General features: G+C 40.1%; 1 protein-coding gene across 4 annotated transcripts in view; it reads left to right on the top strand.

The window, feature by feature from the left end:
- Positions 1-17,888, top strand: part of PLCB1 (phospholipase C beta 1) — a 370,006-nt gene that overhangs the window by 208,057 nt on the left and 144,061 nt on the right. For all 4 annotated transcript variants that reach the window (XM_065630670.1, XM_065630673.1, XM_065630671.1 and 1 more), the window contains 4 exons: positions 5,203-5,343; positions 11,919-11,998; positions 15,756-15,809; positions 16,385-16,460. In XM_065630670.1, the coding sequence (XP_065486742.1) occupies positions 5,203-5,343; positions 11,919-11,998; positions 15,756-15,809; positions 16,385-16,460 (351 nt within the window). The remainder of the gene's footprint in view (positions 1-5,202; positions 5,344-11,918; positions 11,999-15,755; positions 15,810-16,384; positions 16,461-17,888) is intronic.

The following is a 17,888-nucleotide window of genomic DNA, read 5'->3' as shown; positions in this document are numbered from 1 at the left end:
GAATGCTTTGAAATCTTATTCTGATGAGCAAGAACTAAGACAAAATTCTGTTGCCCATTTTTCTGACCTCTCCTGTCTTGAAGTTATCAGGACACAAATACAATATAACAATTTGGGTTATGATATAGAGTCTAGGGAATTCTGAAGTACCTGTATAGCTACGTAATGTAGTTTTGAAATCTACAACGAAATGTACAGTTCTGTCCAGCCCTGCTTTACTGAAAGAAACTTTTGCTTCATTAAATATAGTGTTTTAAAGTAAGGAGTATGGCATATTTTTAGTACTACCAACAGAAAGCATTTGGAAATTGCAAGTTAGATTGACACAAATATTGAAAGTAGCTGATAAAAAATGAGTTTGTGTATAGAGTTTGGTGGGAGTTTGTTTGGGGGTTCCTTTTTTGTGGTTCATTTGATGTTTGGTTTGGGTTTGTTTTGGTTTTTTAAAGCTACTTTTTGGAGGCTTTGGGACCCCTTTTATACCTATAGCTTCAGTAGGACTCAAGTATTTGTCATCTTAAAGACAGTGTTTTACTGTATGAAATGTGTGAGAAAATGATTTCAGTTGCTAGATATTTGGGGCAGGGAGCGGGTGACATTTTGCTTGCACAGGAGTGTTGTTCAGATAATACAGTACACACTGTATGTAGTCTATACATGTAGTGTAGTATGTAATGACTCCTTTAGATGTTTTTGCTTTATGAATTACTATCTTCAAACAGCAAAAACCAAATCCTCTAATTGCACAACTGTTCTATCAACCTAGAAGTTCTGTCCGAGTCTTTTGATAACCACCCAGTTTGGCCATCACATTGTAACGATTAAAGCCCGTGGAAAATCTTTAGCATCGGACGGATTCTTTTACATTTAATGTAGGTCTGGGATGGGAGACGGCTGCTCTTGGAGATGGTGCTGCAGCTTGGAGAAGTGTTAGTAACAAAAGGCGGCGTGTTACATCTGAGGCGGAACCTTGGCTGACCTGCTGCTCCTTGATAAGTTTAAATCAGAGTTTTACTGAACTGCACGGCAGCCTTTTATATATATATACGTATGGCAGTGTATTAAAGGATAAGAAAATTTTCACAGACCGATGACGTGTTGCCAGTTTTCAGAGAAAAGTTCAAAGAGATGGGGATGCTATTAAAAGATATTACAGCATTTATTGTAATGTGCAGAGCACATCTTAACTGGAATTTATTAATAAGTGTTAAGAGCTATATTTTACTATCACCAACCACAGCTGAAAGTAGTCTTCATGGAGATTGTCATTAATTTGGCTGAAGAGCCTTTTAAAGTTTACGTTAGTTTTTGTGATTTCCAGTGAAAGGAAAATACAGCAGGAATAAGTTTTGGAAGTCTGATTGAAATCTATTTTGATCTGTCTGCAAGATCTTGGTTTCTAACAAAACATCGTTAGTCAGCATTTGTTCATCCATATTGTAGGAATTCCATAAGCTTTTATTATTTTTTTTTTCATGTTTTGGGCTAATTTTTTCTATTTTCTGCTTTTGTTTTGGCTTGATTTAAGGTATACATACTTTTGGCAGTTTTGTCAAGACAACAGCACCGAATAGGGAGGGCTTGTTACCAAATGAGCAGATAGTCCTCTTGCTGCAACTTGACATGGTTAATTTTAATTTTTAATGGATTCTAAAGCTGTTCGTGCTGTCAGCACCATCCTCGTCACATCCTCTGTATTTGCCTGCTCACAATTTGTGTCTCTCTCTGGGAATCTGTCAGCCCTTTAACCGCAGAGGTGTCCCATCACAAACACTGGCTTTCCTGCCCTGGTTTTAGGACAAGTCCTTGAGCTGAAGCTCTTGCTAGACTTTACCGGAAGGGAAAAATCAAGCTGCCGTGTAGGTCTTTTGAGTAAAAGAGGCGAAAGGATGCTGCTTTGCCAGAAAACACCAAAACAGATTTAATAAATCATTGTGTTACAAGGGGAACTTTGAGTTACATGGGTGCTGTCAGTAGCTGTTTATTGAGCATCACATGGATGTGTTCCCTAACATCATAGAGCTTCAGTAGCTCGGGTGTTTAAAAAGTTACTATAATCAATATTCAGTAGGTATAATTCTTCTAGCAAAAAGCTTACACCAAAAACCAATCTGTCTGCTTGTGAGCCAGTCTATCAAATGCAGCACCAAACAGCAGCAGGCTTTCAGTCTCGTTCCTCAAAATGGAATTATCAAAGTCAAAATAATCCCATTTACATAAAAGAAGCTAAATTTGGTCTTGCTGCTTGTTTTTTCTCCAGGTGCTTTCCTATCATCTCCACAGGGAAATTTGCTGACATTTTAAAAAGGGCTTGGATTCATAGAGCTTCCATAGTCTTCAAGATGTTGATAAAGGGTATTTTGCTCATCTCTTTATTAGTGTTTCCACCTAAGTGCGGTAATAAGGGGGCAGAGCTGTTCATGAGGAATATGAAGAGCTGACAGAGTGCTTTGGTGTCTAAGTTTGAGAATTTAGACCTAAGGACCAAATAAATGACCTATATCAATCAGCTAAGGGCTAAGTTGTCACTGACAAGTGGCAATGCAGCTGTCACCCTTAAAGGGCAAATACACCTGTGGCGGGGGTCAAAAAGGACGTGAATCCTGTTAGTATCAAAATTATTCACTTTCACTGAATTTATAATAAAAGTATCTATTTTTAGGTGTGCGGGGCACGTTGCAGGTTACACTGAGATAGCCCAGGATACGCAGTGAATACCCTTTATAAAATAATCGGTACTGAATGGCAGCCAAATAACGTATTGCTGTAAGGGACTGTGCTTCAGACTTTTTAGACAAGTCTTAAACAGGAGAGAAGAATTCAACATTTTACTCCTCCAAACCCAGCAACCCAAAGAGGATGATCTGCCTAATTTCTTACCTTTAAAACCTGGAGAAAAATCCTATGGTTTGGAAGACCGAATTCATACATTGCCTGATTGACCCCTTACTCTGCACTTCTAAAAACCTTACTGAGCCAGTCCCGGACAACTTCTCTTTTCGTGAATTTGCTTTGAAAAAACACCCTGTTTCCAATATGTCTCCTTTTTTTTTTTTTTTATTCTGTGATGCACGGCTAATGCGTATCATAGACTAACTAGTGTATGATCCATCATAAGTCATCCTATAGTTGAGTATAATTATGAAGCAAAAAGGTTATCATCTTCTTTCTTCTTTTGTTGATATGATTGCAGTTCATCACCAAGAGTGAAACTGCGAGAAAGGAGTTCAGCCAGGGAACGGCAGAAAGGAAAGACAAATATGTGAAAGAGGATAAAACCATATAGGCGATGCTGTTTGGTTTGAGTTCAGAAAGAATGATGCTCTTCCCAGACAGGCCCTTTAGCCAAAGCATTTATCAGTCTGATTTTGCATTTGAAACGGTAGAGAGTAAAAAGCAGATGAGTTCTCATCTCCCAGAGCAATTAAACAAAGCTTTGTAACATTCAGCCTGTAAATGAAAGAGAAAGGGACCCATCTAGCAATACACCATCACTGACTTGCTGTCTTTTGGGCATTTCTGCAGCTTTTCTCCTAGATGTGAATTACCCAATTTCTCTGTCTTTCTCCTTCAGATCCTTATCTCTGGAACACAACTACTATGTTTATATCCCTCTTCTGTTTCTCTCTTATGTGAAAGCCTGTCGTTAACTAGTTTACCCATGAAATCTTCTTTGTCTCAGAGCACAGTCATATTCCTTCTTTACAGAACCCTCAAATAGGATTATTCTGTCTGTTTTCCTGCAACACTTGCCATCATACCCAGTATTTAATGAGCCTCAGCATTTTATGATAGACAACCTTGTAGTTTCTTCCCAGTTAATATGCCATATTTCAAAATGGTCTCCTAAACTTTGTGAAGTATATGGTGAACATATGCATAGCTTCGTTGCCTACAAGCAGGTATGATATCAATCAGAAGATGCCTTTTATCATAGATTGAGGTTTCATCGACATAGGATTTCCTTTGAGATTAATGAAAAATGGCCCTTTTCATCATTCTAAACTTATTATCCTGTTACACTAAGTTTAATTTGAATCAGTTGGTGGAGATTTAGATTATTTTTCAAAAGGTCTTAAATATTCAGAAGTACCTTAAACACTGAACATATGCAGCCAGTGGAGGGAAAAGGTTCGTGTGAGAGTGAAATGTAGATGGCAGCTTATGTTTGTGTCAGTGTTGAAATCATTTGATCTCTACACAGAATCTGACATCCCTTAGTGATACTATTTGCTGGCCATTTTTTAGTGTTTGTAGCAGATTGGAAATTCTTACCTTTTGGGAAACCTGAGCTTTCAAATTATACCGGCCTTATTCGAAGGATTGAATTCAGTCATGCGGGGCTTCTTTTCATCTGTCTTTGCCTTTATAAACTTCATCTTGAGGCCAAGGACCAAGCAGTTTTCTCTGTTTGAAAAACACCAAGTGCATTTCTTGGAAATGCTGCAGCCGAGTAGAAAGTAGCAGAGTTACAAAGTAACCTGAATTTCTTTTCTCACCTGCTTATGCTACCAATGAAGCTGAGGATCAGGCTATTATTAGCTGATAAAAATCATTGAATATACCTTTCCTTCACAGAAATGTTATGTAGTCGTTTCTATATTGGATATAAACCTGAAAAGAAAAGACTGAAAACTAAATATAAATGGAATATATTTACAATTTAAGTAATACATGGCTTTTTGGACATGAAGAAAGAGGATGGCATCACCATTAAGTATTATTCATTTCATAGTGTTTAAGACAGTTATCTCCAGTCTTCTCAATTCCTTAGGCAAAACTAAGTTCTCATTTTGAGCTTTATCTAAAATCCTTTGAAATCATAGAGAATCTCTTTGCTGAGACCAGTAGCCTTTGGACAGATTGTGTTAATTTGACAAGCAAAACAGTTTATGCTTAAATTCTGAGTCAAAATAACCGAGAATAGGAATGTGCAGCCATCAACTGAACAGCTTTGATTCTGTACTATGCCAATACAGAGCTCACAGGCTTTAAAGGATTTACAGTAGTGATTTCCTTTTTATTCGGAGTTAATAACTTTAAATATTTTAATGAATAATTAGGCAGATTAGAATGTAATGTCATTGTGCTTAGAATGTTCAAAATAACACAAGTTTTGAAGTATTTGCAAAAAAATTCACCTCTTTTGGTATAAGTAGTTGCAGAAGATTTTTAACCATTTTGTCACGTGTTTACCTGCAGGATCCAAAACTACGCGAACTTTTGGATGCTGGGAACTTAGGAGGTCGACTGGAAAATCGAATGATAACTGTTGTCTATGGTCCAGACCTGGTCAATATATCGTACTTGAACTTGGTGGCATTCCAAGAAGACATAGCAAAGGTAATATACATTCATCTGTGTCATATAAAATTAATGCATTTAAAATATTGTTTTGAGATACGGATAAACGAGAGGGAAGTGGAGATCGCTGTGAAATAAACCTCAGTTCTGTTACAGAGCTGTGCAATCTCTTTTTTTTCTGGATGTTAATTCCATGAATATTCCCCCACCCGATATGTGTGCTCATCTTCAGAACATTGCTTGTAAAGCCCAAATAAGCACTGCGAAAATAATGGTACGTGCAAATTTTTACTCAGCTATAAGTCGTATACTGTGACTCTCCAAACACATATCTATATGTGGTCTACATAGCACCCTTTTATGCTTGTTCTAAGTGTGTGAGAATTGTGGATCATCTGTGAAACCAAGGTTCAGAAGTGGTTGGCCTATACCAGAGTAGTGGGTAACTGCAATCAGATACCTGATTTACCTTATGTGACTGTTTCTGCTCGTGACCAAAGGTTAATTTTAAGTGTTGCATTTCGTCTGCTGATAGCCCTTGATAAGAATTGAGAAATCAACATCATTACCTCAGCAAAGTATTTTTTCCATGCAGGTATACAATCCCTTCACTTGTGTCCAACACACCACGTAAAACACGTTTGTGTGTGACAAGCATGTTTACTTTTTTCCTTCTTCCACTTTCTCTATGACTCATTTGTGTTCCGTGAAGTGGGAGCTCCTTGATTTATCTATCCCAAATTGCCATTCAGAACTGCTCCTCTTTCCACTTCCATTCATGCAGCTTGACTGATGACAGGATCCAGATAACCACACGCAGAACACACTTTCATATAGTTTGCATCCTCGAGTCCAAAACGTAGTGCTAAAAAGATAATTTATCTGTAGACTGCCGTTATTTAACAACAGAATAAGTTAATTTGTCACCTCATAGGCAACAAGGATGGTCAGACCAGGTTAAAAAAAGGTCATAGGATGAAAGCTTTAACCTAGGAGGATATATCTTTTTTTTGCGAGTTTTCATTAGCTGATTGGTCTGTTTGGCAAATACACATTTTCCACTGTTTCTTTGATATAAAAGAGTAGAAACAAAATGAGCTCGTGGTGGTCTATGGACTGCTGAGTGGGAAGTGCTGTCCTCAGACTTGAAAATGCAGAATTACACTCCGCAGGTGTGGTTAAGAAATCTTAACACTGCGAAAGTGGAAGCAAATGAAACAGCTCTTCAGGAAAAAAAATGGACGTATGATGGAAATGAAAAGGTCTGCTAAAGCTTTACCAGCAAAAATGGTTGGCCCTTACCAAGGGAGAGGGAAAATCACCTAAATCAGAAGAGTGTGTCCGTCTTTTTCTCTTTCCTGTCTAGCCAGCAATCAGTGGAGTATAATCTATTTGCTGAAACAGTGCAGAAATTGCTATTTTAGGGCCGTTTTATGTGTGGTAGTGGAACCTTAAAAATACTGCAGATAAAACCATATTTTAGAAAAGCTTGGCTGCTCTAAATCCTGAGTAACTCCTACAATCTGAGTAACTGAGAATCTAAGTCTTCCTTGTTATTTATAAATGCAGTAGACCAAACAAATTCATATTTTATCTATCAGGCACTGTAGCCTGTGGCTGGGATTTTCCCAGCGTTGCAGATTTGCTGTGCCTGCCCTGAAACTGTGCTTAATATCCCGATTGTTTTAGTGAGAGCAGAGTTTAGTCACCGTTGAATACATCTGAAAAAAAACTTCCTTCTTTAACATGTTTTCCAACTCAATATGAGCCAGACCACAGAATCTGGTCCTTATCATCTCCAGGACCCGTGTAGTGACTCAGAGAAGTTGTTATAAATAAGCACATAGGGCACAAATTGTCTCTTCAGAGACCTCTGAGAAGGCGTGTAAATACAAGACATTTTCAACGTCACACTCACAAATGTTGACCCGTCCTCTCAGCGATGTTCCAGGGAGAGCAAGTGCCAATGAAAAACTCTGCCACCTTTCCCTTTTCAGTGCATGAATATTTTTCAGATTAACCCTTCATTTGTGATACCTTATTTGTCAAGTTGTGTGACAGGTATCGATTAGTCCTCCCTTGGAGGGGAAAGGCAAAGTAAACTGTAACAGTCTTAGTGAGGCACTTACAATTACTCAATTATGGGGTTTTCCTCCTTTGCAGGTGACGTTCTGTTCTGCTGCAAACTCTGTTCATCACATCCACTGGCCAAGTTGTGGGAAAATTATGAAAATAAGAGCCTCGGGCTATTCAACTTGCTTTAAGTGAACTAAAGAGCTAGAAATGATGGTGTAGTTGCAATGCCCTGTTTTATATTCATTCATCCAGGAGAAAGTAACTCATATTTAAGGTACATTAGTGATGAGCAGAAGGGCACTGGATTTCATTGGGTAATGGTCTAAAAGGCAGATTGTGAGACACGTCCTGATGACAAAGGGTAGGAGCACTCATATGGTGCTTGCTTATTTTCAGATGGGTGTGCCTGTCTTAGGAGAGGGTTTGTGAGCATCCACAAACACAGGGCTGCAGAAGCCAGGATAAAGCAAGAACTTTATGCTCAAACCCTATTTTAAGCAGATGCTCTTTGTCTCCGTTCCCAGCATAAAGTCCAACCTGCAAACTTCTGTGTCTCTTCCCAAATTTAATAACTTCAAAAGCAAACACCCTATCTTTCCCACCTTTTTCCCCTCTTTCTTTTGTGCCTCTCATACCAACTCTGTTCTCACCACGCTGCTCCGTCCTGGCCATACAGATTCCTATCCAGAGCCCAAGGAATTCTGTTTCTCTTCGGTTTGATGAGCTTTAGGTAAGATCAGTCACCAAGAGCTGATGAATTCCTCCATACGTGAAATGATGTCGTAGAAGATTATTCACAAGTTGTGCTATATTATGCTTTCCAGCATACATCTTTCTTTTTCCAGCTTCCCTGCTAGATGTAAGAGCTTGACCAGCTCAGTGTAATAAAATGATAAAGCAAACCATATAAATTCACATCCATTTGACTTTTTTTTTTTAAATGAAGTTCACAAGCATGCCGAGAGTGTAGAATTTCAGCGGCTTGCTTTGTTAACCTCCCAGCAAAACCAAATGTGCGAGAAACATTGCCTTCACGTGTAGTCAGTTCTGATTTGAAGGAAATGTTTTCAAGAATGTGTGCTGTCTTTTCTTATGAAAAAAGTCTCATCTCTTCTGTTGAGATAAATGTCTTACAGTATGTATCCTGATGCATGTAATAGAGGAGAGAAATTACTTCACTGAGCAACAGATTTCCAAATGAACTGCTGCTTCTATGCTACCTGCCAAAGCACAGAACAGCTCAATAATTTCTTAGTGAAGTTCACAGGAATGAGATAAATATGAATTAGTGTAACAGGACGTAGCCAAGAGGAGATTGAGTTCAGGGAGCTCTTATCATGATGGATGTGACTTGCGTGGAGCTGCGTGTCAGAAGGCTGGGTTCTGCTGCTACCAAACAGGACCAGAGGCTTCCAGTCTGCAAACAGTTTGTTGGCACTAATACAGTCCTCTTTCAAAACACCCAGATTTATGTTTTCCTTTTATATTGCATGTGCATAGGAGTCTGCAGCTACTGCGCTGATTTAGAGGCTGCTGTAACCTTTCTGCAGTCGGCTGTTTTCTTTTTCCACCCCGCGGAGCGCTCTCAGCGAGCGCTGCCAGCCGCAATCGCCGCTGCTGGTCAAGTCGGCTGCAGAGCGCCTCATGCGCAGAGGTGGAAGACGGGCTTTACCTGTGCCAGGCAGCAAACCCAAGGAGACGGAGCCATTCGGTGGCTGAAGCGGCGAGACGCATCTTGGCTCACAGCTTGATGCCAAGTCAGTCCAAAGCATCTCCTTTATTTCTGTGGCTCTATGCTTAGGGCTGTTGTTTCCCCTCCTGCTGAGGGTTCAGACCAGTGACTGGAAAGATGATGCGACCCTTGGCGTGTTTTCTGATCTTGTTTGTTTGGCTGCGGCTCTGTGGTGGCTGGAATGAACCTAAAATGGGAGAGGCAATGAGCAAGTGTTCCTTGTGACTTGTTGACTTGGCACCTATGTTGTTAGAGATGGCTCAGCCTGCAGGTAGCCCTTAGGATATTTGGCAAGAGCAATGCAATCACTTGAAAAGCCAGGATAAGCTACCAAAGGAACATGGCAAGTCTGTTTATATAGATAATGCTCGTGACAAGCGCATAATAACCGAGTTCCCTTTACGTTCCTGTCAACAAGTGCTCGGACAAAGACAAGGAAGACCTGCGGTGTGGGATGCTCCTGAAGGGCCATACTTCTGTTTTCTACAAAATACTTTAGTTTTAAACCCAGCAGAATCAGTGAGATCAAAACAAAGGCTATCAAGATGTGTTAACAGCCAACGTATTTTCAATTTCTAAATAATATTTTATGTTGCCGTTCATCTTTGCAGCCATTACTGTCACAGGGAGAAGTTTTAACTGCTATTATTAGTGCCTCAACAAAGCAGTGTTTACAAGATGAGCCTATTTTGAGCATGGAAAAATGAGTTGCCAAGAAGAAAAAAAATGCCACACTTAATGCGCTTTCTCTTCCAAGAGTCACAGCAAAGCAGTGGTGTTGCTAACGAACCCGACTCTTGTTCTTGTTCTTTCTCACACCCCTATTTTTTTTCAAATTAGACCTAAGGAGGAAAAACAAGTAAAGAAAAAAAAAAATGGAAGTGGTCACGAGAGGTAGCTGGGGGACTATCTCAGCAACAGGGGTTTGCCTCCAGAATAGCAAGGCTGTGTCTGAGGTAGGGAGAAGGTTTCTCTGCCAGAAATCCCAGTTCTGAGAGGTAGGTTGTCTCACCTGCTTTGGGGTGGGGTTGCACATGGGGTGGACTTAAGGATCTGGTGGTTCAAGGATGTCAAAAGCTCATATAACAGCAGGCACATCAGTAGCCTTATCTCTTCCTCGTTGGGGGTGACCGTGTGAGACCGGTTTCAGGAATAAAATCTGAGAACTTTAGGGAACAAATCTTAGCACATTAAAGAAAAAAAAAAAAAAGAAAAATAAGTGATACCTTCTGAACCTGACAAATTGATCACCTAGTCACACAGAAACTTGAGGCTTTTTAGGTAAAACAAGCTTGTAACCTCTAAAGTGACGTATCAACGTTTGTTTCATTGGATGTCGATACTTTTCATCATTATCAGGTTTTGGCAGAGTGATAGCACCTTTTTTTTTTCTTTTTGCATTTTCCTCAAGAAAAAGAAGAAACAAGGATAGGGTATACGTCCAAAGAACATGCATCTGGAGAGCGTATGTGGTGCTGGATCTGGATGTGGACTGATATGAAAAGAAACTCGATTTTAGTTTCAAAGAAAACTCAGAAAACTTCGTCAAGAAAAAAAAAAAAGAAAATCACATTGTTTGCAAAGACATTGTTTAATCCATTTAAAAAAGAAAGGAACAAAAATAAACAAAGCCAGTCCAAAGCCACAGTTGTGATTAAGAAGGATTACAATTAGAGATTGTAAATAAGCACCAGGTTAGGAAGGAAAAAGGAACTGAAGTTGTCGATGAAAAGCTGCAGGAGAGACCTGCAAGGGAGGAGAGCGACAGGGTGAGCAGTGAGAGTCTAAATTTTGGGTTATAATGATGGATCAGCCCTGCTGGGAACCCAGGAAAGGATGGAGACCTAAGGGAAGGACTTCAGCAACACGTGTAGGAATTAGAAAAACTAGGCGTGAAAATAAAGGGGAAAGTGTGGGAGAACCCTGGGAAGAGCAGCGCCTGCGAGCAGGTGTCCGCGGGCGGCCAGAGGACATTTCTTCCCTATGTCAGGGTAGTGAGAGGGAAAATAATTTAGCGAGGGACGGGACCACGGTGTGAGGATGTACGGTTGGATGAAGAGGAGTGTTTCTCTTTGGAGTTGTATCTTCTTCCCAGTATATCAGAATAATTTGAGTGTATTCCTATATATTTCTACTGGTTCGGGTTTTTTAAGTGTGTTTCTTATGTTGACCGGTAAGATCTTGGATGGAGTCAGTACTTACAGTTCTTGATTTGGTATCCACTGTGAAAGATAAGGCGTTATATTTGTTGTCTGAATTACTTGGTGATCTGTGGAAAGAGTCATGTGGAGGCTCTTACAGCGAACTCTTGCAAGAGGCGACATTGGAGCAAGAAACTTCTTATGGTGCGGTCTGTGTCCCACCACGTCGGGTCTGTCTTCAGAGGGCTCTGAGCCCATTTCAGCTTCATTTTACAAGAATGGTGCTAAGAGGCTCCTTTTTTAATCTTTCGTGTGTCAACCAGAACAGTGCCCAACAGAAGAAAATATATTTTTCTGGGGCGTTTATTTTGCATCTCCCACAAATTTGAATGTGCTTTGCAACTGACATTTATCCTTATGATTTTTTTTTTCTAATACATTAGAATAAGGTATCTTTTGAAAAATATGTATTTCTAACAGTCTTCATTTTTTGCAGCATAAGAAAATCGAGTCTCACAAATGAGGAAAGAAGCTGTAATTGGAAAAATCAAGTTCAGACTTCAATTAGGCGCTTTCTACTAACAACATAATTTTTCAAAAATATTTTGCACTATGTAAGTAAACATCTAAACTAAGCCTCATTTAATCAAATTTTCTCTCTATAGGAATGGTCAGATGAAGTGTTCAGTTTGGCAACAAATTTGTTGGCACAGAACATGTCAAGGGACGCGTTTCTGGAAAAAGCGTAAGTGGCCGTCGTATTTAATGCTGTGGGTGTTGCTCTGTTCTCTGCGTCATTTTCCTCTTTTCTTATTAGTCACATTGTCATCTATTGTTTCTGCTTTGATGAGTTGTCACTTTTGTAAACACAGGCTGTCCTTTCTCATGATTTTAAAAAGCCTGTTATCTGAATGTCATTTAAACAAAAGTCTTGTTAGGATTCTTCTCGCAAACTACTAAGTTGTGGCAGAAAAACAGAATTAAATGCCATCTTTCCCTAGTATACCTAAGTAGTAGTTTCAGCTGTAGTCTGAAGCTCTCCATTTAAAATGATAGAATGTTCTGGACTGATTTGCTTCTGGTTCATTTTCCTTTTTTTCTGTTATTGATCAAAAAATGAGAAAGGGAAGAAGTCTCTTTTCCTCAGTCTAATCTCTCTGGTTTTCACATGATTCAGAGGGAAGTGGCGAATCCATTCATCTAGATTGCTTTGCATAGTGTGCAGATTCTGAGTTGTTTTCGACAAAGGATAAAAGCTGTTAATGAGAACATTTGGGGTGTAAAAACACACCTCCAAGAGAACCAAACTGGAGATTAGTGAGTCTTAGCTGGATATGTACACATGCTGAGGGAGTTTTGCTTAAGTGATATCGTTGAGAACAGCATGGCAAAGCCACCCAGGTAGTGATGGTGATGAACTGGGGTGTTTACTGGCCTTTTGGGGATCTACAAGAGCAGATATGCCCTCCGCAGCCCAGGAGCTGACTGGTTAAATTCAGCTTTGTGTCTCCTCAAACACCTTTTAATTTCTGCTTACAGAGAGAGGCTCAGTCCAGCTGAATACCAAGGTTTAGGTATTTAGGCTTAGGTTCCTAAAACTTGCCTCCATCCAAGAAGCAAGTTAGCCCACCCTTTTTCTGGGCTTTCTAAGGTCGTGCATGCCTAGTTTCATTAGATGCACCCGTGTTTAGTCAGAAGGTTCCCAACTGCCTAACTTTAATGCCATGCACATATTCAGAGGTGCCTGTTCTGGGAAGGAAGTGGAGTGGGATGCGTTTCCTTCTCATCCTGTTCATTGTGGTGCTGCTGAAGTCAACAGATATTCTTGGAGAAACTTTGAAGGTTGGACGTTGCAGGAACTGCAGCTTTGTGTCTGATCATGGGACAACAATGATATGTTAGGTGAACAAAAGCCCAAATGGATGGAAACGTTTAACGTTTCCTTGTTGTTCCCCATGGTGAGAGTGGAGAAAGCACTGAACAGACCCAGGTGTTAGAGCAAGAACAGAGGTGAGTTCCTTCAGCTCCACAGTCTGTAGACCACATCACGGGAGTGATTCGATATTACTGTTTCCATGCCTCTTACCACTCAAATCCCCAGGTGGCCACCATACTTTGCTGACAGGTCTGTAATGGGGAGGGTTGTGGCTGTGCCTAATGGGTGTTTTCATATCAGATTCAGGTGTAGTAGAGCAGACTTAGTTGGAATCATTTTTCTGTAGTTGTTCAAGGAATATTAATTAAAGATGAAGTTATAGGACACATTGCATAGATTCAGTAACAGGCAAGCGTGGCATTCCTGTCTTTTCTTTTTCCACTAATTAATAAATCACTTAGGAACTGTTGAATTTCCAGGGTCTTCTGCACAGATGCCAAATCAAAGTAACATGAGAAATCTTTGATTTTGAAGATTAAAAATATTTTCTTATTATCATTACTGTACTAGGCAAAGGGCTGCTTGCAGTCCTTTCAGAACTCTCTTGTTAAAATAGAAAAGCAAATTGCATTAGAGCAGAATTAGAAAAGCTCTTTTCTTTGTGGCATTCTGTCCCTTGCAGTGTTGGAAGTGCAATAAACAGCTTGAGCAGTTCTCCTGTGGTTTGGTCAGATGAGAAAAATAGGGTTAATTTGGGAAGGAGAGGTAGTTAATAAAACCTGCCATTTTGGTTACAAAGTGCTCATTCTTCTGTTGTAACCATACAGTGTATTTTTATGTTGGGGTGCAAAAATGGACACTGGAGCACGTTAGTATTGAAATACTGGCCTGCGCAGTGATGAGCAAAGCGTGACTTTACTGTAGGAACCTTGAGTCAGTGTTAGGTCTGGAGTTTATCAGTCCTGGAGTCAGCACTGAGCTACTGAAACGAGTCCCTTTGGCTGCTACCAATGGGAGGATCCCCTAGTAAGCTTTTTAACAGGAATAACAGCCTTGGTTTTCTTAGATGGATGGATAATAGCTGCAGGGAAAAAATAGCATCCCATGTGTAACAAAGAATTTGGGAGGAAAAAAGGTGGCAAGTGCTGGTGGGGATTGACTGTTCTTCAAACACGCATTTTTAGTTTGCTTTAACTGAAGTTCAGAATTTTTTTTTTTAGTGTGTTTTTTTTAAATTTCATTTTATTTCCAGCTATCTTGGCTGTAGAGGAAAGCATCAAGTGTGACCAGAAGGTACTGAAAAGTTTCAAAAAATAGAAGGCAAACTAAAAGAAGCCTTTTTTACTAACCACTGTGAGATTTTTTTTTTTTTTTTTTTTTCCCTTTTTAATCTAGCTCAGTGCTGGGAGATGGGGTAGAGAAGATAATATTTTTGCTTGGCGACACAGTAGCACAAGAGATTTCAGTTTCCAGAAGACACATATGAGGAGAAAAGGATTTGTGAAAATGTTCCTATCCTTGTTAGGGACGTTAACATGTACTTTGTTTTTGAAGCAGTTGCTAATGGCATTTTTGGTTGGGAAGAAAAGGAAAGCTGATTAGAACCATGTAGTTTCTTTTTCTTTTGGTAAGCCAGTGGGTAAAATGAAAAAGTTTTTTTAATAACAGCAAAAAAAAATTCCACTGAAATACTTAAGCATTGCCACATTTTTCACCACACCATATTACGGCAATACTCACTTATAGTTTTAATTATATTCAAGTGGAAGAGATGAAGCGCTCCGAAAGTTGTGCTCTTGGCAGGCTGCTGCTGGTAGACATTATGCTGGTAACCAGTAGTCCTCACAAACTGGGAGCACCATCAGACAGCAGCCATAGGACCAGCTGCTTCTCGTTAAAGCTACTGGATGACTCCTGTTTCAGGAGACTCTGAATCAGTATGTTGAAAGATTTCAACAACAACAACAAAAGATAGATCTTCATCTTGCTGCCTTTAATGAGCTTGTGAGAGAAGTCACAGGTCCTGAGATACAGAGATGCTCTAAATACTCAGTTCAAAAGCTGGATAATTGCCTGTCCGTAGACGGTTTCAGCATGTGATTTTTATATCGCTTCACACTGGAATGTCTTGGGCTTGCCCAGGGCTGCTGAATACACTGACACTCTTCTGGTGCGGAGACATTTCCGTTGCCAGTGATTTGATTTCCTTCCAGCTGCGAGTGACAACATTTAGGGTCAAATGGAGAAACCTTCCCGTGTGTGTGATGGGGGGTTTAGGGGGCAGGGATGTTGTTGTACAATATCCAGGGATGGTTTCAGCCCCTGGAAGAGGAGGAGAACAGCCGCCTTTCCAGCCTGTGTGAGAAGGAGCTCGGGGGAATGATAAATTTGCGCATTAATGGTATCTGCAGTGTCGTGTTGCAAGACAAGACAGACACTACAGGTGTGTTACCGTTGATGGAAAATGTATTTACGTATTGATGAAATCCCAACAGGTTTTCATATCGGGCAGAAGAGGCGAGTGGAATTTGCCAGCTGATCAGAGCACTGGCATTGAGCTATAATGTTAGTGGAGAGGTACTTGAAAATACTGTAAAAATAAACCGGGATGCTTTTGTCTCCACAGTTACACAAAACTTAAGCTGCAGGTGACTCCAGAAGGGCGGATTCCTCTGAAGAAGTAAGTTCTGTTCTCCTTCCTTACCATGTAGTTTCTTGTGACTTTTGCTGTGTGTGAGATGAACATGTGACCCTTGTGTCTAGAATAAAAGTTTTATCATCTGTTTATGACACATATTGCAGGAAAGAGTGTGATACTCGGGATGTCTCTGTTCAGTTACCCTTTGGGCCTAGATTGCCCTTGTGATCTTGACCAAGACATTTAGCTTCTCTGCCCTTGTTCCACTTGTGAAAATAAAATTTAAAAACGAAAAAAACACACAAAAAACCCAATACCATAATTTCTTTACCTCAGAGACATGCCGTGAGGATAAGTATACTCAAATTGCCTGTCGCTGAGTTGATCTGGAGAGCAGAGGTGACTTTCTCAAATAACTATGCACTGTAATAGGGGCTTGTGTGTGTTAAACTCATTGTGGGCACCATTAAACTCAGGTGTGTTACTGAGCAGCCAGCAAATGGAAATAACTAACTAAAGATGTGATAGACTGGGAAACAATATTCAGTCTTTAAGCCACAGAGATCATAAAGTCATGTCTTTAAGCAAATTCCCTCTGGTTTCTCTTTGTTTTGCAGCATATACCGCTTGTTTTCTGCTGACAGAAAACGAGTAGAGACCGCGTTAGAAGCTTGTAATCTTCCATCTTCCAGGGTAAGCATCTGAATGTACTCGTGGCTCTTACAAAGTGTTGCTTGTACTCAGTGGTGTTTGCTCTCTGAGCTGAGGACAATTTGTTCAAGGCTGCTCGTGCTGTGCCGGCTTTGCTTCTGGAAGGAGTGCGAATGGATTAAAGGAAGAGGCAGGGGTTGTGTGACCTGTCCTCATGAAGTGCTGTGAGAATATTTTAAGAATCGGTGGCTGTTGCACAATTTTCAAGGCACGATTTCAGAGCAGTGTTAGCACAGCATGTAGCTAATGGTATGATCTATTTCCTTCTCAAAAAAAAAAAAAACACACCAAAAAAAGCCCACCAAAAAAACCACCACCCAAAAACCTACACACCACAACCAACTATAGCTTAAGTGACAATTAAACTCACTGCAGCTTATCTAAAAGGTGCATGGAGTAAATGTTGGAATGCTATAGTGTCAAAGCTGTTAATGCTGCAGGGATGCAGCCGTTAAATGCTGGTAATCTGGGAGCCCTCCTCAAGCTGGAGCATTTACAGGATGGTACCTCAAGAAGGCTTTCTTCAAGAGGCATGAGCTTGAACAGGTGATTCTAGTTAGTGCTGGAGTGAAGGTGTCCTCAGTCTTTCCTCCAAGGTGGAGATTCTCCTCCAGGAAGCTTCTTGCAGGATAATATGTATGTTCAGAGGTCCAAGAGGTGGAGCAGAACCAATCTGTGGCAGAGAAGAGCCTGCACCTCCTAACCCAGGGATGTCAAACTTAATGAAGCCAATATGTGAAACCAGTCTTCCCAGAAGACTTTTTTTTTTTTTTTTTTTTGATGAAACTGGTATATATGGATTAAGGGGTAGTTACATTTATACAATCCTAAAATTACATTTGGCCCTTTGAAGGCAACCATGAGGCTGATGTGGCCCCTGGCGAAAATGAGTTTGACAGCCGTGTCTTAACCCCTTGCTCTTATAGAAAACTGTGCTCTCCCATTTGCTCAACCTTTGCTTCCCCAATGATTTTTTAGTAGATCCAGTTCCCACGGCTCCTGCAGAACAACGGGGCAAAATCTTCATGAGCCAAACCTCAGGTACTCCTTACCAATGAGGCCTTTCTTTGGAGGTTTGGGAGCTTCATTCCTTGAAATTCAAAGGAATGTCTGTAAAGTTAGATATAAAAGAGTGTAGCGGTCTTAGCTGAAGTAAGGTTGTGAGGTTTTCATTTAATTGTTAGCAAACAATAGAAGATGTGCAAAGAATCACTGAAGCAGTGCTTTTCAAATCAGTTGATTGATTACTTCTCCTTACTATATATCTCTGAAAAAAAAAAATCTAAACATCACTGGAGTCTGAAAGAAACTGCAACCTTTTTCTGGTATGTAAGTACAGTCAATTTTACATAGACGTTGCTGGATACTTGTTGCTGGGATACCATGTTGAAAATTAATCGTAGTATAAAC

The sequence above is a fragment of the Caloenas nicobarica genome, chromosome 3, assembly GCF_036013445.1.
Source record: "Caloenas nicobarica isolate bCalNic1 chromosome 3, bCalNic1.hap1, whole genome shotgun sequence".
NCBI lineage: Eukaryota > Metazoa > Chordata > Aves > Columbiformes > Columbidae > Caloenas > Caloenas nicobarica.
Note: the sequence above shows the minus strand (reverse complement) of the source record. Positions and strands in the feature narration are given on the sequence as shown.